This window comes from Syngnathus scovelli, chromosome 6, assembly GCF_024217435.2.
Source record: "Syngnathus scovelli strain Florida chromosome 6, RoL_Ssco_1.2, whole genome shotgun sequence".
NCBI lineage: Eukaryota > Metazoa > Chordata > Actinopteri > Syngnathiformes > Syngnathidae > Syngnathus > Syngnathus scovelli.
In genome coordinates this window covers 10851930-10875741 of record NC_090852.1, presented here as the reverse complement: position 1 = coordinate 10875741, position 23812 = coordinate 10851930, and the positions used below count along the sequence as shown (strand labels likewise).

General features: G+C 41.0%; 2 protein-coding genes across 4 annotated transcripts in view; one reads left to right on the top strand and one right to left on the bottom strand.

The window, feature by feature from the left end:
- Positions 1 to 20699, top strand: part of srgap1a (SLIT-ROBO Rho GTPase activating protein 1a) — a 41089-nt gene extending 20390 nt beyond the window's left edge. Inside the window, exons 5-23 of one of the 2 annotated variants that reach the window (XM_049724189.2) lie at positions 176 to 238; positions 1787 to 1966; positions 2456 to 2584; positions 3162 to 3383; positions 3870 to 3971; positions 5534 to 5731; positions 6522 to 6606; positions 6981 to 7008; positions 7373 to 7478; positions 9291 to 9351; positions 9865 to 9942; positions 10052 to 10186; positions 11120 to 11225; positions 11381 to 11605; positions 12520 to 12599; positions 16243 to 16423; positions 17117 to 17254; positions 18419 to 18809; positions 19141 to 20699. In XM_049724189.2, the coding sequence (XP_049580146.1) occupies positions 176 to 238; positions 1787 to 1966; positions 2456 to 2584; positions 3162 to 3383; positions 3870 to 3971; positions 5534 to 5731; positions 6522 to 6606; positions 6981 to 7008; positions 7373 to 7478; positions 9291 to 9351; positions 9865 to 9942; positions 10052 to 10186; positions 11120 to 11225; positions 11381 to 11605; positions 12520 to 12599; positions 16243 to 16423; positions 17117 to 17254; positions 18419 to 18809; positions 19141 to 19548 (2916 nt within the window). In that variant the 3' untranslated portion in view covers positions 19549 to 20699. Of the gene's footprint in view, positions 1 to 175; positions 239 to 1786; positions 1967 to 2455; positions 2585 to 3161; positions 3384 to 3869; positions 3972 to 5533; positions 5732 to 6521; positions 6607 to 6980; positions 7009 to 7372; positions 7479 to 7983; positions 8018 to 9290; positions 9352 to 9864; positions 9943 to 10051; positions 10187 to 11119; positions 11226 to 11380; positions 11606 to 12519; positions 12600 to 16242; positions 16424 to 17116; positions 17255 to 18418; positions 18810 to 19140 lie in introns of both variants that reach the window. The other variant, XM_049724190.1, reaches the window with a different exon arrangement.
- A 314-nt stretch (positions 20700 to 21013) lies between these two features.
- cfap263 (cilia and flagella associated protein 263) lies at positions 21014 to 23652 on the bottom strand. 2 transcript variants are annotated; one of them, XM_049724208.2, is made up of 9 exons: positions 23513 to 23652; positions 23053 to 23179; positions 22744 to 22905; positions 22533 to 22670; positions 22131 to 22244; positions 21972 to 22064; positions 21782 to 21889; positions 21457 to 21612; positions 21014 to 21381 (listed from the first exon to the last, which is right to left on the bottom strand). In XM_049724208.2, the coding sequence occupies exons 1-9, from the start codon at positions 23572 to 23574 to the stop codon at positions 21250 to 21252; spliced, it is 1092 nt and encodes a 363-aa protein (XP_049580165.1). In that variant the 5' UTR covers positions 23575 to 23652; the 3' UTR covers positions 21014 to 21249. The 2 variants fall into 2 exon arrangements, with proteins under 2 accessions (XP_049580165.1, XP_049580166.1); XM_049724209.2 differs by having other exon boundaries at positions 22131 to 22241.
- Between the last annotated feature and the right edge of the window lie 160 nt (positions 23653 to 23812).

Sequence of the window (23812 nt, the reverse complement as noted above, 5' to 3'; positions counted from 1 at the left end):
ATATGAATGAAATAAATTAGTAATGGCCATTCATTTGTCTTCCATTATCAAAACATGCATTCGCGTGTCTGTAGTCTGTCAGTTTTGCTAAGGTTAGGAGCTGTATTGAAATGTTGAATAAGCAATTCGCTCGCTTGTTCTCACAGTTTTCCATTCCTTTAAATTGTTTTCCCAGAGCAAGGAAATTGCATTTCAGCTCCAGGAAGACTTAATGAAGGTCCTTAATGAGCTATACACGGTAAGTAGTAATGATTTCCCTTTTTTGTTGCTAATGTGTTTCAAGTGCCTACTGTGCCCTTATGCTGCCTCAGTGGAACTACTGATAAATTGTCTCTATTGTTATGCCTCCAAAATGCAACTTATAATTATTACTTTATTAAAACAGACTGTAAAATAACATCAATTCACATCAATTAACTGTTTGCCAAATAATGCCATCTCTAACAAATAATAATTTGTAACTTTGAAAAAATGTGTGTATTTATATATATGTGTGTATATATATATTTTTTTAAATATATGTAATAGTACATAGTATTTATATATAGTACATTCAAGTCAATATACAATATCCACAAGTGAGTAACACACTTGGGGATTTGACCTGGTTTAGCCTTGGTTAATGTACATGCGCACACACAACATTGAGTCGGGCGCACTCGAGTTGGGTAAGCTATTGCATCAGACATCCAGAGTCCCTGTGTCTGCCCCCACCAGTGAAATAACAGGTCTGGTCTGTCTCTAAATGTGTCAATCTAAAAGAAGCTGCAAAATAAACACAGCATTGCCAGATTCTAGACCAGTAAATGAGGAGTACATTGCCCAAGGTCAGTCAACCGTCCCTAAATTAGTATGAGTTGAGCCAAACCCCACCAAAGGCAATGGCTTCCACATCAGGCTTTGCACTGCTCTCTTTATACAGAAATAACTGATTTTAAGAGAAACAATGTTTAGATTACAAGTTGGGCTCGTCTGAATCTATGCTAAAACTGAAGGTTTTTGCAAGTTTAGTGCTCACATAGGTTCTGGGGCTGTTATTTGCTGAAGTGTGTATCATCTACCAAACTTTGGGAACAAAACTAAAATGTTTATTATAGCATATGTATATTATTGTTACATATATTGGAAGCGAAACGCCTCAAATAAACACGGCAATTTTGTGTTCTCGCTTTTGCATTGAGTAGGTTTACAGTGTTTTACTTATTTCGCTATAGTATCGTTTCAGTATCGCAATCGAGGTATTATGAGCTGGTATCGTGTCAAAGTCAAAATCTTGGTAATGTGACAACACTATAGGTGAATTTGGAACAGATGTATATCTCGCTTCTTCTTGAATACCTGCAATTCATGGTCTTGCTTGATGATTTTATTTTTATTTATTGAATCTTTTTATAATGGATCTTTATTGAGTGAGTGTGAATAATACACCCACTAACCATTTCCTAAGGCTGCTGATTCATTGCAGTTCTTTAATCACGAGTAACATAATGCTTTTCATCCCCCTCCACTAAAAGCTTCTCTCTGAGATTGTTAGTATTCTTTCAAACCAGATGGTAGTACCTCTGTGCACATAGGTTTGAACCAAATGCCACGTCATGATGGTGACGCAGCTGACTCATAGTATTAGGTCAGTGTATTTTGTACAAAGGGTCAGTCCTACTGAAAATACTGTATAAGGAACTTTGAGACTCCCTACATGATACTTCATTTAGACTTACAGTACATTCCATTGTGAAACAATCAAGCATTCATTTTTTTTTTTGCACCTTTCCTTTTCTCTCTCCAGGTGATGAAGACCTACCACATGTATCACTCAGAGAGCATTAGTGCGGAGAGCAAACTGAAGGAGGCAGAAAAACAAGAGGAGAAGCAGATTGGTAGGGGGGATCCAGTTTTCAGCATCCGCATGGAGGACAAATACCAGAAGCGCAACTCTGTGAAGAAGATTGAGAAGATGAAGGAGAAGGTACATTAGAGCAGACTGCAGGGCTTATTTGTGGAAGTTCTGTTTGAATTCTGTCTCACTTGGGGACAAAAGATGTCCATTGGATAGGATTATTTTTAAGTCTTTCCGGATTCCTGTTGTAGGGAGTCTTAAAATATAGATGACATGGAAGTGTGTATGACAGAGTGCTTTGGTCATTGGATGGTGACTAACAGCTTTCCGTGCGTCTGCTTGAGAGGAAGTGTAGGCTGAAGACTAATAGTTCAGGAGCATTCCGATGTGTTTTACTTCTTCTTTTTGACTCATGTCTGCTTTTATAAAGGTGACGTTTGCCAGACATTCTCTGCCGGATATGCAGAGACATAAAAAGCACAATCATTTGTCAAAAAGATGCGATTCGGAAAATGGACGAATGGTTAGATGGACAATTCTTGTCATTGCATTGCTCATTATGCCTCACAAGCTCAGTTGTTCAGAGCATCTCATTCTTGCCTCCAATTCTCTCACTAGCGTCAAGCCAAATATTCAGAGAACAAGTTGAAGTCCGTCAAAGCACGAAATGAGTACCTCTTGACACTGGAAGCCACCAACTCGGCTTTTTACAAGTACTACATTCATGATCTGTCGGACCTAATCGATGTAAGTATTACTACATTCTTTTGTTTCCATCTGCCTTCGGTTGTAGCTACACTGGTTATCATTACAAACGATTTACAGTTGAGTACCTCTCATTTCTCTTGTTTTCATTCTCTGTTCAATGTATTGATGTATCGAAAAGTTATACTGCTGCTGAAGGGAATGAAGTGGAGCTTTTTGTTGTTGTTATCAAGCAGTTGAGATTTTGTATTCCAGACAGCAGTGAAGGAGATGACTCAAGTGTAATCTCTATTCCGGAGCATGCTGTGTGGTGAAATTACCCTTCACTCTGCCTTGCTCACAAACCTTCAGATCTCTCCAGGATTTGTGTTTGAGAATTCATGTGCAAAGCTGCCTGCATGAGCTGCATTTGCGGACTGAGCACATTTCTTTATTACTCAAGACGTTCACAATGTAAAATTGTTTTCGTGTGTGTCTTGTCTTTGGCGCACAAACTTTGGTCGTATTTCTAATGATAGACTATTCCAAATATGTTATATCCTGAGCATAATGTTGTGCTATAGACGATGGTAACAATAGTTGTGTCCAAACGTGACCTCCAATTTATCTTTCTCTTTAGTGCTGTGATTTGGGATACCATGCCAGTTTGAATCGAGCCTTGCGGACTTACCTGTCAGCTGAATACAACCTGGAGACGTCTCGCCATGAGGGTCTTGATATCATTGAGAATGCGGTAGACAGCCTGGACCCAAGAAGTGACAGGCAAAGGTTTATGGAGATGTTCCCTACGGCCTTCTGTCCTCCTGCAAAATTTGAGTTTCAGTCTCACATGGGTGATGAGGTGAGTTCAGAAAAACAACGTAACGAGGGAATGCAGAAGAGAAGAAGAAAACGAGGACCCTTTATTTAAAAACTAGTTGAAATATCGTTATCGAAAGTAACATTGTCTACAACAATTTGAAAAAATATTTCAGTATTGGTTATTTAGTCTTCGTTGTGTTATTGCTTCTGACAGCACTGATGAATGCAAAGGGCTACTAATTTGATACACAGTATTGAAAATAATGATTATGGAATGCAGGGAACATAAGTATCAACTTTTCTGTAGCTGTCTCCATCTTTTTAGATTTTTCAATGATCCTAGTAAATAATAATAGTGTCCCACCACTGGTGAGCTACTCAGATGGTCTTTATGGGCACCATGTTGGTGAGCCCTGTTTTAATTGATAATCTGTTTGAATTCACTACCAAATGCAACCGTAGTTAGCAATGGGGGGTGAAATGATTTTATGCGTATTTCTTAGAGGTATATGTATTGTTTGTTTAGGTGTGTCAGATCTCAGTGCAGCCACCAGTGATTGGAGAGCTAATACTGAGGTTCCAGCAGTTGCAGTCACGCCTGTCTACTCTGAAGATTGAAAATGAAGAGGTAAAACAGAATTCATTTTTATATTGTGAATCCCTTCAGTAACATTACATGCAGACTAGTTAGATCATAGTCACATGCATCAAGCTGCTCTCCCATGTCTGACCTGCTTTCCGTCTTGCCTCTTCCTTTTTTCTCAGTTTCTTTTACCTTTCCACATAAGAGCACTATTTTGAAATATTTCACAAAAATTAAAGAGTGAGGATATGTGGGTATTTATAAAAAAAAAAAAAGTATTTAGTGTATTAGTATTCTGTGCAAAATATATCTGATAGCTCATCATGTATGACATCATATATCATTAAAAAATACATTCTGTCCATTAAGTATTCAGCATACTTATTTGCTGCAAGTGGTTTATGTCCTTGGATGGTTTAAGTGGATGTCCTGGTGGGTCCAACTAGAAGGACACTGCTGCCTTGTGTTATTATTACCAGATGGCCTCGCTACCCTGGCAATGTGTGCCCGAGACATCCTTGAAAAATGAACGTTAAAAGCATTTTGACGACATCCAAGCGTGAACTGTCAAACGTAGCGAGCCTGTCTTCATCCGGCCGGGAAAAGCTTCAGGGTAGTGCTTGACAGAAGTGCAGCTGTTTCCTTTGCTCTTTGACTGCTGTGAAACGGTGAAATCGTCGCTGAATTTATACTTTGCATGAGTTGTGGATTTATGTTTTAGAAGAAGAATCTGGCTCTTATATCCAGTAAGCAAGGTTTAAGGTGTGATAGATGCCTCCATAGTTCAAAACTGTTTCCCGAGGGCACTGTGTAATGATTCAGTGTGCTTAATCTTCCTTTTATTAGGAAATTATTTAATACGGCAGACTGACTGCCGACAAGTGAGACAATACGGCGCCAGCTTGGAGGGTAGGACGGCTGAGTTGGGCTGGTCCTGACTGTGTCATGCAGCTGTCCTGACGGCTTGAGCCAGACTCAGGGAGCACGCGCTGAGGTGTGGGCAGTAGGTTCCAGGCGACGCTGACTAGTCTGGGCAAGATGGCTGGGTTGTGCCAATCCTGTCAGTGGCGTGAAGCTGTCTTGATGGCTTGAGCCAGAGTCAGGGAGCACGCGCTGAAGTGCGGGCGGTAGGTCCAGGGCGGCGCCGGCTCGACAGGCAGGACGGCATGCAGCTGAATGTCCGTGGCGGAGCTGGTCCTTATACAGGTGCTTTGCAGCCACCCTTGACAAATTGCAGGAATTTATTTCTCGGCTTCACATTGTGACCTGTCTATGTCACGACGGGGTCTCCGATATGGCAGAAGTAAGGAACACATCTATTCTCTGACTGACTGCCAACAAATGATTTTTCGAAGGGATGGACAGCCCAGACATTTATGAGCTCCTTTGACAAGAACCAAGCAGTCATGGTACTTACAGTATAAGCCTGCAACTGACTCTACAATCTTCTGTTCTCTTTTGACCGCTTTGAGTGCATGTAACAAGATTGCTTTACTTTTACTTCCTTTTTTTTAGTGTCAAGGGCTCGCACGAAAGAAGTTTTAGTGGGTAGAGACACAATGTGCCTCAAATCCGGTCATCATCTGTGTCATCTCATCTGTCCACAGGTGAAAAAAACATCGGAGGCCACTCTCACCACCATTCAGGACATGGTGACCATTGAGGACTATGACGTCTCGGAGTGCTTCCATCACAGCAGATCCACAGAGTCGGTCAGATCCACTGTTTCAGAGACTTACCTCAGCAAACCAAGCATTGCGAAGAGGAGGGCCAACCAGCAGGAGACCGAGCAGTTCTACTTTATGGTAAGTCTCGAGGTGGCACTATGCAAGGGGAAAGAAAAATTATCATGATTATACACAGAGGTGGACCTTAGCAGTGGGCAGGTATGCAATTGTTCTGAAAATATTGGACACCAGACCATTGCCGAGACTAGAGAACTCGACGCTGTTCACATGGTCTCATACTGTAAGAGCCACGCCAACATACCAGCTCAGTGGTTAAATACGAATTTCTTTTTATAAAACAGCAAATTGTGTTTTAATCAGCTACCATTTGTGTAGCTCGGGTATTTTTCGTAATACGCTTGCATGCTTGCCATCTTTGACTGCACAGAGACTGCGGATGGGCTGAATGTGGCTCTACTTTACCCATATGTGCTGGACATCAAACAACCTCCGGTGCTCATTTTTAACCACCAAAATTCTTATGTCCACCACTAATCCAATGTAGTCTAAGTAATTTGTTATTTACAGTATTTGCATTTAAGATTTATTTCTATTTAATTTGATTCAGGGCACAAGTATTTTAAAATTAAAAATCAATGCTAAATCAGATTTCTTACTTAGGCTTCGACTACTAAACATATTGGAATGACTCACCCTTCTTTCCTCATCTAGCCAAGGTGGAGATATCACTAATCCCGTGACGTAAACCTTATGCTTACCGTACTTGTTTTATTCTGAAAATGGACATGAATTGAAGACGGTTAACAATTTCTCAGTGTCTTTTGCCCTTGGCTGTCTAGATGATATTGTAGTGGGTAATATGACAAGCACTTGAGGCAACGTAGTTATTACTTGAAATTCTCCACAGAAATTCCGTGAGTTTCTGGAGGGCAGCAATCTCATCTCCAAACTGCAGGCCAAACACGATTTGCTGAAGAGGATGATTGGTGAAGGTATGTTCACTTTTGATTTCATAAAAGGATTTGTACATTGTTGTTGGTGTTTTTACCTCTCTATACCTCAATCTATATGATTGATGCAATATACTAAAATGTAAGCTGGTTTAGCTTTGTCTCTATTCAAATAGACATCATACCTCAACATTTAATGCTTTAAACGTATAAAAACAACAACAACAACTTTATCCAAATGTGAATCTGGTAGTCTTATTTCTGACATTATAATGACTGAACAAAGTTCTCGGGATATGCATAGAGAATGTAATGGTCAAAGCGAGTAAAAGGTCGCTTCTCAAAGTCCACTACACTCAAAGACAGAAGCTGGCATATCCAACTCACCAAGCATTGTTTCTATTTTATCTCTTTAGGCCACAGAGCTGACTACATGACCGCAAGGTAAAGTAGAAAAAAAATAAAATAAAACCTCACACTTCAGGACCAGCACATATTCACAACCTCATTCAGTTGCGCCAGCAAATATTTGACGACCTGTTTGCATGTTAAAGACAAGGTGCCATAAACACAATTTTTAATAATTCATTGAATATTTTGCTACATGCAAATATAACCCCTTTGGCAAGTTTGATCATTCCCTATCCTGAGAGAAGACAGGCCTGTATAGTAAACATTTTATCATTTTTATTTTTTCAACATCTCCTTCATAACGTGACTAATTCATGGACATAATGGCTACTGGAGGGTAACGTTGCTGAAGACGATTGCATTGTCGTCTCCATCTAATGCATTTTTTGTATTCTAGACATCCCAATGGGCTGTTCAAAACCCACACTGGCACCAGGCGGGCTAGACCCCGCTCTGTTTTTAATGTTAGGTTATTTAATGGAAATATGGAGTCGTATATCAAGGTACTGATAACCACACTGACCGCTCAACATTGCTTCTCCTCCTCATTTTCTCTCTTGCTCCAGCTTTCTGGCCATTTTCATGGGATCCCCCAAGCCATTTAAGCTGCAGTTTAGCCTTAACCTGCCAAAACCTTTCTGCGCCTAAACTGTAGCAATGGCACTGATAGCTTGGAAAGAGAAGAGTGCCACTTGGATGGCTAAATGGTCATCTCAGTCAGTGAGCAGCCTCTCTGGCATGTTCAGAGAGCAGAGTCTGGTCAAAAGATCATGCTTAGTGACAGTCTGAGTGGATGCCAAACTGATCAATTGTGCTGACTTCCTCCTCCACTCTTATACTGCCACAACTGGTGACCAGAACCGTCATATCCTGTCCCGTTCCGTTCTTTTTGGTTTAATGTCAGCACAAAGTTGGTTGAGGGTGCACTTAAAAGCTTTGGTGAGCAGCTGCTGTGGTCCTAATCTGGGTCTTGCTTCTGTCCTTCTCTTTCGCATTGCCTGCCTGTAGCCGTGGACGACGGAACTCACATGCCCGTCATCAGGTAGACATCTTGAAGCATCTTGGGGAGCCCCTTCTGCTTGCCTGCTTTCTCTAATGCTTTAACATTATCTTCATTGTATTTTGAATATCATCTGACTCAGACAGATATGACTTGGTTACAGGTGAAATTACAAAATTGCAATATTTACAAAATGCATAGAGCTGCTGTGACAAAGAGCATCAATACTCTGTTGAACTTGTATCTGTACAAATGAAAAGTCTCTAAGGCTTCTAAGTACATATATGAAAAAGTGGCACTGTAAGGTAAACTACCTCAACGGCAATAGTGAAACAATGAAAATGCGTTTCTACTACAGGCAATAGTAACATACAGTTACCACTCAATAATAAACTCGTATGGTATCAAGGTTTCAGGATTCATTGTAAAATTTGCATTCAGGTCTTTCACTGTGGACTTTGATGCACTGCTTTCCTGTGCAGTCAGTCTTCAGCAGTGGCTGGCACAGAACCAGAGCAAGAGTGCAGCCCACTTATGAGTGCATTTAGTAAATGTATCTTCATAAAACTACTTTGCTTCGAGTGTGTCAAGCCATCTAAATGATAAATGATCATCGCTTTAAGTAGGCTTTTGATGTGAATACTGTCAGAGACAAGAAATAGCTGCTGTATATTAGAATTTGACATTATTTAACATTGGACCACAGGTTTATACATACTCCCTGTAATAGTAAGAAAAGTGGTTGGAGTTTATCATTTCATCAACCAAACAAGTGGTAATAATTACAAATTGTACCTGAAGTCAACTCTTGTCTGCGTCAGCAAACTGTACACTAACCCTCTTGTCATTGCTTAACATACGATGTATTCGAAAAAAAACACGTGCATGTTTGTATGCTGTCGCTGTTCCACAAAGATACACTTTTTTTTAATCGCCAAAGCACAAATGAAATCATTTTTGAATGCAAAAACAAACACTCAAAGAATTTTGAGACATCTTTGTTGGACAGTGATGACGCGTGTTATAACTCAGCTGAGACTCTAGATTAAAAAATGTGTTTTTACATTTGCAAAAGACATTGGTCCTGAAGAAATTTGATAATTGTATTAGGACTAAAAATACTACTAAATAAAATGAAGCTTTCCAGCAAGTGTTTGCATGAACATATGTTAAAAAAAAAAAAAAATGCTGTCTCTAAATTGTGCAAATGTCAAAACACAGACTGTATTTGAAATTTGTTACAGTTCGGTTCAGAATGAGTTGCTTTCTTCGATTAAGCATGCATCAGCTAATATACCTCTTAAATCTTTCCAAGGACTCTGGGCAAGCTATTCCTCGCGTGGTTGAAAGCTGCATTCGTTACATAAATTTGTATGGTGAGTTGTTTTTACTTTCCCTCACACAAAAATGTAATTTAAGTACCACATCCAGAGATCCTCAAACAATGTTTGTCATTTAATGACTATGAACAACGCAAAATGTTGGTGTGTGACAAGGGAGTTTCCCTCACATTCCTTGGGAAATGCACAGCTTGGTTCAAAGCTTTTTTTGTACTTGAAATGACCCTCTTAAAGAATATTACCTCAAAGCTTTAAATATGATATCCTATAGTTTTCTGCGTTGTCTGCTGCATTTTTAAGCCGCTAATTGAGGGCTTCAAAAGTGCTAATTATAGTTCATTTTGATCCTTGACCTTTTACCCTCTGATAAATCCTAATACTAATTTAGAGACACTTAAGTATTCCCTAACTCGAATGATGCGGAGGGATATAAAGAACATAATGTGGCCTTGTAGAACAAAGCACCGTCTTTTTCTGTTCTCAGCTAATGAAGATATGTTCGACTTCCGTACTTATTTCCGGACTATTTCTTTTTGTCTCTCTGAGCAGGTCTCCAGCATCAGGGAATATTTCGGGTATCTGGTTCCCAGCTGGAAGTCAACGACATTAAAAATTCATTTGAAAGAGGTATTTATTCATCAAAACAGTTTGGAAGAATTCTGACTTCCATATGATACAAGTCATTTACACTCAACTGTGCATTCCAACTGACTCCATTATTGTGCCCATGTTAAAGGAAATGATCCTCTGATAGACGACGAGAGTAATCATGACATCAACTCGGTGGCAGGCGTGCTTAAACTCTACTTCCGTGGCCTGGAGAACCCTCTTTTCCCCAAAGACAGATTCAGTGAACTGCTGTCCTGCATCCGTAAGTATAGGGGTGTATTTCTTTAATCACCAATGTGTGCTGTAATGCTGCTTTGTGTAATGTTGTGTAGGTCGAATGTGCTCCCAAGTGTACTTTAGTGCACTTGTGGAAGATGAGTGATGGAGATTCCTATTTACGTTCCCCAGCTCAACATGACAATGATAGCAGTGTGGGCTGTGTGCCCAGCAGGGTTCCACATTTGGAAAAAAAAAAAAGTTTATTCAATGTGGAGTTACTGAGATTGGCCTCAGGCTAACGTTTCAATTCAAGTGCTCTCAGATGATTGTTTTTCAGCAGCACTGCAGCTACTTCTGGAATTCATTGTGCAATGTGCACCATAGAGGTTTTGCTTTAGTCTTTTGCACAGGCCTTAGGTCACAATCTAGAATTTGGAGGGGTTCTGGGCTTTATCTGGTCCCTCACCACCTAATGCAACTCCTAGGATAACTTGGACATACAAAGCCTTGATTGGTTGTGCCATCATTATGGTCATGTGATCATGACCTACCGTACCGTTTGTCAACATTCTGTGACAGCAGCTGGAAAAAAACCCTCCATTATTAACAACTATCGACCATGCGCCCGCAAGAGACCTTGCCATTTGAAGATACCCGCTTTAGGTGCAAATGTGTAGTGTATTATTCTCACTAGTCGATATTTGCTTGACCATAGAGTCACCCAGGACCTTAGTTGTTCATAAAATCTGTCATGCATCACAATTACCCTAGGTGCCCAGATGGCACCGAATAACTGGAGGGTGTCAACGCTATTTTTAGCAGCCAGCAGAACCACAACTCAGCCAAATATAACAACCAACCTCAAGTGCCACCAAGGACAGTCACATATCTATAAGCTCCTTATGGATTTTACGAGAAGGATGCTCCATAAGAACTTTTTTGTACTTTTTCTACTTTGTCATTGTTGCTGCTTTAGGAATAGATAATCTGTACGACAGAGCACTGTTCATCCGGAAGATCCTCTTGACCATTCCAAGATCAGTCCTTGTTGTGATGCGCTACCTCTTTGCGTTCCTCAACCAGTAAGTTTATTTTTTGGGGGGGGATCTGAAAAGCTTTTCATACTTGCATTCAAAAATATATTTTTGTAATTTCTCTCCACAACTGCTATTTGCAGTCTGCCTGAAATGTCACGTGTTTCAATTTGTCTACTTTCCCCCCCCCCCCCCCCCCACAGCTTATCTCAGTATAGTGACGAGAACATGATGGATCCGTACAACTTGGCCATTTGCTTTGGCCCTACACTCATGCCCACACCGGAGAGCCAGGACCAGGTCTCCTGCCAGGCCCACGTCAACGAGATCATTAAGACCATCATCATTCACAATGAGACAATCTTTCCAGATGCCAAAGAACTGGATGGGCCAATCTATGAAAAGTGCATGGCAGGAGGAGATTACTGGTAAACTATTATGACTAGAAATATAGAGTTTCCACCAAAATCTCTTTTCCTGGCTGCGCTGCTACTGTGTTACTGGTTGAACCTTACCAAGCAAAAAAGACGAATCGCAATGAGGTCACACATTTTCTAAATGAATTTATTGGCAATTTTTTTTTTTGATTCATTATTGTTATTATTATTTTGCTATGTGTCAAACATTGGCATCCAGCTAAACCGTCATATGGCAACCACTTTTCTATTTTATGAGAGCCACCCTGCAACTGTGGATGTAGTATATTTATTATTATATTTATTATATTTATATTTAAGAAGTTATTTTACTTAATGAAACCTTCCCTGGTGAGAATGGTAGATTGAAACAATCATCGTTGTACTAAAGGAGAGGTAGTCTGTGATTAGCTGAACCAAATTAACACATTTGAAGGCCGTTCTATGGAAACAAACAGAAATAAGACTCACTCAAACTAGAGTTTTTCTTTGTCACCTTCTGATTTTCTTTTTTTTGGTTGAGTCACCACAGGTTGACACGGTTTTATCCCTGGCTAGAGCTAATCATCCATCTCAGCATGACCCCACATGAATCCCTTGGGAGATTTGCACTCTTGGCTGCCTCCCTTCTTGTGAAATAAGAGGTGGTTAGTGACATGTTACCATGGGAGGAGACGGTCAGGAGGGTAATCTGTTCGACAGAGATGTGTTCAGCTCTCCCATGATGTCAGAGGAAGACCATTTGGGAAAAGGAGGGCAAACTACAAATGGAAGACTGAATCCACATAGAATACCTACAGTATAATAACCACTGTTTTCTCTTCATGAGTACAACAAGCCTCCTTTATTTCCAGCTGACCAAAGAAGCAATAGACCCCTTTGTATGATAAATCCATGACTGCCCGTTTGTTCGTGTTCCCCCGCAGTGAGAGTCCCTACAGTGAGCATGGGGTACTGGAGGAGGTTGACAATGAGGGAGGCACAGAAGCACACACCAGTGAGGATGGTGAGTAAAGACATAGTTGCTGCATTTTATATCACAGTCTTCGTCATTCCATGAAGCAAAGCAACATATTTACACTAACTGTCTTGTCAAACTTTACAGTCATGCCACACATGCTTTCCTCAGTGGTTTTGTGAGTGCTAAACCCAGCTCACTGCGGCTAATCCCGCCTTTCAGCCTGTTAATTGCAATAACCTTGAAGGGCCAGGGGTACTGGGCTTAAAAGGATGGACGACTATTAGTATTCTAATGTTAAAGCTTTTTCCTAGGCGCTGCCTCTACATCCCCCCCCCTTTTTTTATAAAGCCAAAACCAACTAACTGAGCCTCTTCACAAACACAAGTATTTGTTTGAAGCTTTAGGATCACAGTTTGTAAATTAGTTTTTTCGATGTGTCATAATTTAGAAAGAGTGAACATAAGACATCTGACAGGAGTGTCAGATTTTGTTGCTACAGCATTAGTTAAGGTGCGAAAAACAGATCTTGGTGTTGTCATTCAGGATATAGTAGAGAGAAAAAATGTTGAAAAGTGATATATGTGACAATTCTCTGGTATGGGATGGACAGAGAGTCCCCTAACCCCAATTGTTCTTTTGCATGGCTTAGTCAGTGGTTTTCAGCTGCTTGAGAAAAATAAAATACAAACATAGTAATGTCATTGAGCGCCAAGTTTAAAAGACGGTGTATAATATTTCCATTTTCCCGACGACTACGCAAATAACTTGAAGTGAGTTTGCAAAAATATTGAATATTTTAGATCGATATTTTAGGCACAGTGGACCCCAGCTATTTGCTGAGGGTAGGAGCCAGGCCCGCCTGTGAATTGCCAAAACCAGCAAATAATTATTCAAACCTCCAAATATAAGTGGGAATATACAACCATGGAAAAAAGGTGCCCCCCCCCCAATAAAAAAATATATTTAGAGAAAACATTGTTGGAGAATAATATATTTAGAGAAAAATACCTGTGATAGATGAATTGTGGTTGCCCTAATCATTAGTATGCGAGGGAGGGTCCACTGTATATATTTCATTTCAGGGTCCAAATAAATGTTCTCAGTTCTTTATTATCTTCCACTAGACTAGATGATGGTGGTCAGTGTAATTTCCATCATTTCTATTTGAGAATTTGCTCAAATGCACAATGATACATAAACATCAGCAATAGACTTTTTAATTAAGGGTGTGTAATAAATAGCTGCTCTGGAGAAATCATCTCTCTGGGAGGGTATGATTTTAACCTTTTATCCCGTCATACTGGAATAAAATGCACAGAAGGACCATAAAGAATGATGTAACATGGGGCTCACTGACTCACATGCCGTGACATTAATAGTGTTACATCTTCCACACCATCGATAAATTGATACTGTAGTAGCTGGGGATTTTGCTACAAGGTCGAAGTTGAACAAATTGGCACATTGATTATATATCACGTTGTAGGAGGACACCATGATGTCCTCGTTGTCAAATGCACCCACAAGCATATGTTTTATTGGAATGGACATGTTGAAGGGCAATATTCTATTTTGCAGTGAGGCGCAGCAAGTTTAGACTTTTAGAATGTCTTCAACAGACAAGTCGTGGACACAGTGCATTGTTAATTTTTTTAGTAACACATTGCAAAATATACATGTTGTTTGTATGCCAAGATAACTCTTCTGATTAGTTAGTTTTTGTGCAAGAAAATGTAACTTGCTTATTAACTTATTGAATTTCATGTTCTTTTGCGAGGAAATTTTGGTTAGCCAAGCTTAATTTCGTTAACCCTTTTACTATTTCGCTTCAAAATAATTCTTTATTTTATTTATTTTCTGTGGACTGTGGCTTTACTTATTCCCGTGCTAGTATGTTAGCAATATTAAAATTGTTCTAAATCATTCATAGAGTTGAGCCTGGAGCAGCACAGTTCATTTTGCATTATTTGTTATGAGGAAACAGTATCAGAATTAGAACAACTTTGAATCCAGTGTCATAGACCAGAATGTTTGACTTTAGAGATTCCATTGCAACTGAATTTCAAAAAGGGAAACATGTGTTTAAGTGAGAAGCAGAAGGAAGAAAAATCCTATGTGCTGATGAGGGTCAGCTTTATTAACAGCGTGTCCATTGCAGCTCAGCCCAATTAATTCAGACAGTAAAATCCTGCTTGTCACAATTCGTTGAAGTCACGTCACGTTTATTGCATCTTTCTCGACAACTCATTGAGGCTGCTACTCTGGGCTCGGGGTTAGATGCGGGAATACAATCACCGAGATTGAAAAGTACACATTGAGAAATGAAGTAACCTCCACGCTGCACAGATAATCACTTGTCTGCTCACTGTAAAAATGCCCAAAAGTTATTTTTCTCTCCTCCGAGCAGTTTACATAGAGGATGTGTGGTTTGGTAGGGCTGCATCTGTCCAGGGACCACACGTCTGACTTGAAGTGAGTGGGAGGAGGGCAGGGAGGAACAAAGATTCTATTTTTAGATCGGGTTGCCGTAGTGCACACTAGCTTGAAGACTTAGACACGAACCGGCACTTACTGGCAGAGACTTTCAGGACCAAGTGAGCAAGTGACAAAGTCAGTATTTGCAATGTTCTGTTCAATTTGTGTAACTGGTTCCCAGGTGCAGTTGTATGTTGTTATCCTGGAATAGTTTTATGAAGCAATCCAGCAGCAAAAAACATATTTGATAGTAGAAAGCAATTTGAAGTAGCAAAAAAACGCAAAAAAGTCATCAAAAATCTATTTGTAATATTTAAATATTGAATTATTGTAAGGCAAAAGAGATGGAAGAAAGTGTTTGGTTTATGTGGGAATTTTTTAATACAATTTTGATTATTTTGCCCGTCTTGATGTCAAAGTTGAATACATTTTCATGCAAGTTTAGCCCATCAAAATAAGTTAAATCTTTCTTGGCAAACAGGGTATCGCCGTGGCAACATCAAAAAATGACTCTTTTGAACATCATAAAGGCCTAAACACTCTTTTTAGCAAAAGTGAGGTAGGTCTGACCAGGCCCGATGGGTTTGCAAATGCCTTCAAAATTAAGATTCACTGTGCGTGACAATAATAAAGAAAAACAAAAATATGAAATTTCACATATAAGCAATAGAGACCTCACAACAGTTGCTGTTCAAAAAAGTCTTCCGGACTTCACTTTATTGAGTTTCCACGCATTTCAGTGCATTAAAGAAGAAGAGCACAGTCATTTAAATGAATTATCTGAGGTGCAGTAAACTACCTCAGAAATTTATTGCCCATTTTTATTTCCCCTGTCAGTCATCCAGAGGTCCACCTGTACAGTTATCAGCTCAATCTAATGATCCACATACTTACTGACTCCCCTTTGAGTAATTTAGATTTCTTCTCACCAGGTTCTATAAATACAGAGTGTTCGTTCCTCAGGCCCTGTGCTGTGTTGTCAAGCTAAAATAGCAAACTGACTCACACAGTCAGCACACTAACTCCATGTGCACCAGCTGTCACACGCGAGCATCCACGTGTACAAACATCTGCATCAGATGTGTTTTAACTGCATCCTTAATGTAATGTGAGCTGAAATATTGAGGCTTTTTTGGGGGGAAGGGGCATGTAGTCTTCCAGAAGTCACACTTGGCATAGTGTACCTGACCTGTTTAATCTTCTCTGTTGACAGAGGGCGAGCCTATCGAAGCCATTGCCAAGTTTGATTATGTTGGGCGCTCTTCAAGAGAATTGTCCTTCAAGAAGGGTGCATCACTGCTGCTCTACCAGCGGGCGTCAGAAGACTGGTGGGAGGGGCGACACAACGGCATAGACGGCCTGGTGCCACACCAATATATCGTGGTCCAGGACATGTGAGTGACCTCAAATAAATGGACATGTAAACTGGTATGGTTTACATTGCAGTGGATATAAAATGTGATTTTTAAACCTACTTGTTGAACCATGCACTCTTTCTCTCACTTGGTGCCCCAACAAGCGTACCACGTGCCATGATGACTGCTATTGCCTGATGAATTGAATTAGAATAGCAGCATATTCACCCCAAAGCCTTAGTAGCTGGCCTACTGTACAAAGTTCCACCTTTGCTCACGTCCAGTCACGGTGTCTCTATCAATAAATCACCTGAAGGCGCACTTGGTGATGTCGTCTTGCCTAATGAAAGAGCAGCAGGATTTACTGCTGGTCGTGCCAGGATGCGTCACATCCTGTGCTATTTTCAAACTGAAAAGGCTGAGGAGTGCAAGTGCAGACCTGGTTGTGGTCTTTCCATGTCCCATAAAGTAGCCCGTAATAAAACATGCATCGTCGGGATCACTTTATGCCAGGTTATGTCCTGTAATGGTTCTGCTCTCGGGGTGTTCTGGGAAAAGCCTCCAGATGTACTTTAGAAACATAGTTTTCTGAAACCCATTCAGCCTTCCTTGTGTGTGCAGTGTCTATCAGGCGTACTCAAAGGCACAGAAATGTGACTCGTGAATATCAGCCTTTGAGAGGCCAAAGCACATGCTGACTCTGTTCTGTTTCTCACTGTGTCTCTGTCTTAGAGATGACAACTTCTCGGACACGCTGAGCCAGAAGGCTGACAGTGAGGCCAGCAGCGGCCATGTCTGCGAGGATAAATGCTCAGGAAAAGATATCAGTTCACCCACTGACACCAGGATCTCAGAGGCCTTCATCACCAGGTTGGTGTATGAATGTGTGCCAGGAATATTGAAGGCTGTCTTTTCAAGAGCAATGTTGAAACTATGGGTGTGACTTGCACACGTCAATATAATGAATTCTTTACAAAAAAATTAAAACATTACAACGTAATCAATGTTTGCGTTTTCAAAATCCATGCATTATTTTTGATGGAAACGTTTTTTAGACTTTGTATATGTGCTGTGCACATTTATACATTATAGATAACCAAAGAAAAATAAATATCCATTATTTTCTTATGGTGCTGTACTCAACTGATTGCACTGACAATCAAACCAAGTGATTTTGACAGCAGGTTGTTGACCATTTGAGTGTATTTTGTCTCTGCTGCTCCACTTCTTCATTGCTGCATTTAGTGACCTTGAAACGTGTCACAGTCTCTCTCTCTCTCTCTCTCTCTCTCTCTCTCTCTCTCTCTCTCTCTCTCTCTCTCTCTCTCTCTCTCTCTCTCTCTCTCTCTCTCTCTCTCTCTCCTTCTCTGATCGCTCTGTGCCGGATAAGCACACACACACACCTTAGGACTCATATATCATATCTGTAATACCTGTTCCTCTCTTCCTCACAACAGCAACTGATTATCTCCCAGGTGATCTGCACCTACTGGTTGTTCACCTTGCTCACTCGCTGCTCCGCACACCCACACATGTTGAATTATTGTGGTTGAATCATGTTTGCAAGCACACTCACCTGTCCCTGTCTAGTCCAAGCATTATTGTGTCTTCTTTTTACCATTGGGCATCAGTACTTTTCACAGGACTGTGGCAACGCACAAATATTTACATTTTTTATGGATGAAACATGGAGATATAATTCAGATATTAGATGAGTATCATAGTAAATGTTGCCAGAGCTGATAGTGTAACAACATATTAAGTGGCAATTCAATGCCTCTCAATACATGTGGCTTTATTATATACAGTATATACATGCAGACAACGCCACCTGCAGGTGATTATTAGTGACTGTTGTCGTTTGCTTTCCCAACACCAATTTTCCACCAATTGATTTTTTGCTCACCCCAAAGCTTGTATCGGTTTCATTGTCCTCTAAAGAATTCAAACAGTGACAGAGTTCTAATTCTCCGCTTCACAGTTCTGAGACTCAAGATTTGAATCACTGTTGTTTCCTTTTCATTTCTATCCCAGCAGGCACAGAAAACGATTGGACCCGCCGTCCCGCCGCCCCCCTGCCCGCCCTAGTGACATCCACTGCATGCTGCATACCTCTCAGCAAGGTCATCCCGTACATGGGAACACTCCCGAGACAGGCTCCCCAGTTCTTGGCCACTTCAGCCCACGCGACATTCTCCGGAGCCGTAACCATTTACCCGCAGACAGCCCAGAGCGTCGGCGCCGAACCGGCCACGGCAGCCTGACTAACATCAGCCGGCACGAGTCCCTAAAGAAGATGGAAAGCCCACCCATTCGCCGCTCCACCTCGTCGGGCCAGTACACGGGTTTTAGTGAAGCCCACCACCATCATCACCACCACCACCACCACGGAGGCAAGCCCCTGGACCCGGAGACCATTGCACAGGTCAGCGCGGGAAGAGCGGCGTGCCGGCTGCAACTCCCTCCGCCGTCAAAGTCCTGCCCCACCCTGCAAAAGCCTAGTTGTCACCTGTCTTCTGCTCCAGGGTCTGTGTGCTAACTACACGCAAGAGACCAGCATGACAGGCAGCCAGGCAGCACGACACTTTTAGAGTATAGAGTAATTCACATTACCTTTTATCGTGCTCTTTAGAACTTTGTGACTGTGGGAAAATATCCAATCCAATAGCCAATCTTAAAACAACATAAAGCTATTTTAATTGACTGTATTAATTATGAACGGTCCAGAAGTTGAACTTTCCGTTTGTCTCTCACAGGACATCGAAGAAACCATGAACACTGCTCTAAATGAGCTACGGGAATTGGAGCGCCAGAGTTCGGTCAAGCACGCCCCTGACGTGGTGCTGGACACCCTGGAACAGAGACAAGCTCCGGGTGGCGGCGTGGGTTCCACGCCGGCCAGTTCCAGCGAGTCTCTGGGCCCCCCCATCCACGGTGTCATGCTGAGGTCCACCGCCAACACAGAGCCACCGTTTCGCCGCAGTGCCGGCTCGACCAACGACAGCGTGAGCACCTTCAAACCCGCCGTGGCGCCCCGCATGGGCGTGCAGCTCAAGCCGCCCGCTTTGAGACCCAAACCGATGGTCCTGCCCAAATCCGGCCAGGTATCACAGCCTCCTGCCATGTCATCTCAAGATTCTCTGGACAAATCCTGCACCATGTAATGTTTGGGATGCAAAAGAAGCAGCATCTTCCACTGGGGCATGCGACAGAAACTGTAGGCTCCCCACCACTGCTCTGTAGAATAAAATCACAGTCCTGAAGTTTGAAAATTAATGTGAAGTTTTGACTAGACAAAACACAAAAGCTTCTCTGAGTGCTGCATCGTTGGAAAAAAAAACACTACACAATGAACTGCGTTACATGATATGATTTGCATAGATGTCTTAAAAATCTGTATTACTCACAGAAAATGGGTGAACATTTGCAGTCGGAAGTCAAATTATGTTCACCCATAAAGACTTTTGTGGATTTTAGCTTCATCCTAAAATTTCACCTGTTAGCAAATTTATTGCTAATTTTTGTGAGTACTGTATACATGAAATAGAATATGCACACAATATGATGTGGAATGCTAATTTGTAGCTTAGTTGGCATCCTAGCCAAAGACCAATTGAAGCATGGATGTGGACCTTCTAATGGATTGATGTATGTACTCTAGTTCCTCTTCATGGAGACTCACAGGAGTGCTATGTGGACCTAAAAAAAAGGACTTTCTTATCAAGATCACAAACACTTGATGTGTGACAAGGAGTTGGAGTCTCTCGTGTCAATGTGTGCGATTGTCTTGTATAGTTGTGTATTTAAATCTCAGTAGGGATTTGGGCGAATGTTGAAAATGTCGCTAACATTAGAACACTACAAACCATTTAAGAGTGAATTTGCAGGTTTACACTGTCAGTGGATCGACAGACATTGTGTATCTATATTCATGAAAAGCTAAATACCTAGTTTTACTAACGCTCATTATTTTTGTAATCATTTTCGGTTTCCGAGTAGATCTCACTAGAGAGCAAACAATGTAGAGTAAGCAAAACATCCCTGTGGACAAGTGTGCTTTCCTCATACGGTAATAATACCACAAAATGTACTTGTGAAAGTGCCTTTGAAGATGTTTCTGGACACGTATGCATTCAGTTGTCATGTGCTGTGAGGACACGCGACTTATATTTTAGAACTGAGCAGCTCACCCACTGCACATCGATGTATGTAAATGTAGATAAGGCATGTATGTGACAGCATAACCGAGATGCTCGAGGGATTATGAACCTCAAAGGATTTCTTTCTAATAAATGAAATAGTTTGTCCAGTCCAAGGTCATTTTTATTGCACCATGCAATGTATTACAACTGTAGAGGCTGTTTTATTCAATATTTACTTTGCACTATATCGAAGCTTTGTTAACGTCGGTAAAGCATTTTACGTTGGAGCATTTCTTACATTATGGTGAATGGATATTGATATCATTAAGCATTTTATTGCCACAGTCCAAATTGACATGCAAACGGTGATTTGCCACAGAAAATAAATCTGTTTTGACATTTTCTGTCTGTAAAATGTAGCTGTTTTAGTTTTACAGTGCAGTGTGGCTATAATTAAACAAATTGAAACATACAGAAAAACATTGCACAATCTTCAAACTGTTATATATTTATTTCAGTTGGGAGGAAAGCAAAAATCACATTATGAATTGTCAGGGAAATACTCCTCATGGATACTGACATAATTTGATTTCATCATCATGTCTATTTTGCCACAAACGCAATACGATTATTTGATTGCAATTCATTGTAGGAAGATATCAGATTACACGATGTTTGATGATGTACCTGAAGTTGATGAACCCGAGAGGTCCTTTTCTAAATCTAAGCTTTCCCATGTTGGGCTATGTATGGCAGCTTCAGTGGATTTGGACCTTCCCTGTCAGCAGTTCCAGCATCAGCACTACTGATAGAAGAGCCTCTGTGTTGACTCCAGAATTTAGACTTGGAGGTCATCTGGGAAGAGAAAAAGAGATAAGTTATCAAGCAAAATAAGGAGACCTAATTGTGTTTAAGCCCGGAATGGTTTACCTCAGCAATCCCAACCTTTCTCTGCCAAATGTGAACGCTCTGCTGCAGCATTTTGTGTTTGTCCTTGACGTGCATGTACTGGGCGACATCAGGTGCCTGGTAAGTGGACATCAGGCGGCGCAGCTGCTTATTCTGGGCCTCAGCCTTCGAACGCTCCTTCAAGTAGAAAAAGTGGAGGGGGGGGGGGGGGGGGGGGGATGAAGAGAGAGGCTAGATGAGGAATATGATTTCAGTCCGATCTTCTTTTCTACAGTATAAAAGAAAAATTGAAGTTGGTTTTCCAACAAGCTGGGTTAATTAGACAGGAAAAAACATGTTGTCTAACCTCTTCAACACGTAATATGTCCTCCTCTATTTTCTCCAGCATCTCCTTCTTTTTTGTGAAATTGCTGCTCAGCTGTGCAGACTCTTGCGTCACACGTTGAAGCTTCTCCTATCCATGAGAAGACACACAAGGCCACATTTAGCAAACAGCAGTTAAAAAGGGCTGTGCCTAACATAAACATGTGATCTACCTTGTAGGAGTTCAAGGCGCGCTGTGCTTGTGAATGTTTGTTTTGGAGTTCTTCGAGGTCGATTGTCTGCTCGCTGTCTTCCAAGAAAATGTCCTGAATGTAAAAGCCAATTGAAGAATATACGGTCGAGGATGTCCCCCATATGTTTGCCGCGCTCACCTCGAGTCCTGCTTTTCGCAGCTCTCTTTTCTTCTGCATCTGCAGATGGAGCTTCTTTTCCCGTGCCTTCAAGCCTTGGATCTTCACTTTCAACTTGTCACACTGGGTGCTCTGCTTAATGACGTCCCGTACAAAAAAGGCAACAGGATGGTTAACTAACAGTAGTACAGAAAGAGAAGAGACCGCTCACTAGTCACGTCAAGATTATCATCTTGACATATTTATGACAATACATTTTATAGTGCTAATACTGTACACAATTTTCACTAGACACCAAGATAGACTCCAAAGTGGTGGAACATTTATAAAAAGTAAAAAAAACCATAAGACTCTTCTTTGATAAATGCTGATAATAAGGGCCTGGTATTCTCTGCAGTTTAACGCCCACATGAAGTAAGGTACCTTACTACTGATGTAGTGGAGCACCTTCTCTGGCTCGTTCATTTCTGACATCTTTAATGGTTTGAGCAATTTTTGTTCCAAGTCTTTCTTCTCTTTGCAGATGTCTGCTCGCTGCAGCTCAAATTCCTTGAGGGAGGCCTGAAAGAGCCACAGAGGTGAAAATGTAAGGGGTCATTTGACATTTATGTTGATTCTACTTCCTGATACAAACTTTGTAGTTGGCCAGAATTCTCTCCGACTTCTCCTTGTCTTTCTGCTGCTCTGTTATCATCTCTGCTACTTCCCTTTGTACAACGCACAGTTTTTGTCCCAAGGTCAGCTGCAGAAGGCCGTCAGGCAAGTTGCCCTCAGATGTCCGCCTCCAACCTGGCCCCTGACAAGTCAGTCGTATAAAGGTGCAAAAATACATAATTAAAAATAAAACACCACTAAAGCAGTTGATCAAAAACTTTTACATTTACTACAACATTTACTTAAAAATAACAATGTTAAGTTGTGCAGAGTGTAGGTGTATACTTACCCTGTCTTCCATTTGGCTACCGGCAACACCCAGATTTGCAGGCTTGGCCGATTGGTCCCGTTGATCCATCCGGGTGATAAAACGTTCAAACAGCTCATTTTCTGCTAAGAGTGCTGCGTTGGAACTTCTAGTGAGCGAGTAGATTTAATTTAGTAAAAAGCCTCCAAAATTTTAAGAACTTGACTCCAGGGGGCAAAAATAAGTACAGTAACTAAATACCTGCACTTTGTTAATTCCTCTATCATAAAGTAAACGAATTCAACATTACATTTTAAGTACTATGAAACGTCTACTGGGCCAGTTTACTGACAATGGATTAGTTACGATCTAAGATAGTTATCGTGAAAACCAACATTGGTCGCCGAGGTCACTTAGCAATAGCTTTGTTTGTATTGTTAAAACCAGGAGAAAAGGGTTTGCATTTTTTCATTCAAAGTGGATTAAATCGAGCGGTATTTACTGTAGCTGATGGATACGGGCGGAGATGCTTTGTTGTCGTTCTTGTGGGCTTTTCTTCTCCATTGGGGCTCAATGTTCCAGGTTGCTAAGGTACACAGTGGTGGTTGCTATGGCCAGTGTTACTGGAAGTACGTACAGTTTATTTGAATTTGTTTAACCTTTATTTTTCCTGGTAATGAAATTGAGGAAAACGATTCTCTTGACTGCATACACCACATTAAAACAAAGTCAATTCCAATTTTAATTAAAGAAGTCCTTAAGTAAGTAGTTGATGTTGTTGTTTACTAATACGCAAAGGCTA

What these genes read in the sequence shown, in the direction of transcription:
- cfap263 (XM_049724208.2), bottom strand. Translation starts at nt 23,574, where the DNA reads ATGGAGAAGAAAAGCCCACAAGAACGACAACAAAGCATCTCCGCCCGT. An exon ending in GCCCGTATCCATCAGCTACA is followed by an intron (nt 23,180 to 23,512) that starts GTAAATACCGCT and finishes CTCGCTCACTAG; the next exon opens with AAGTTCCAACGCAGCACTCT. An exon ending in GAAAGGTTGGGATTGCTGAG is followed by an intron (nt 21,382 to 21,456) that starts GTAAACCATTCC and finishes TTCTCTTCCCAG; the next exon opens with ATGACCTCCAAGTCTAAATT.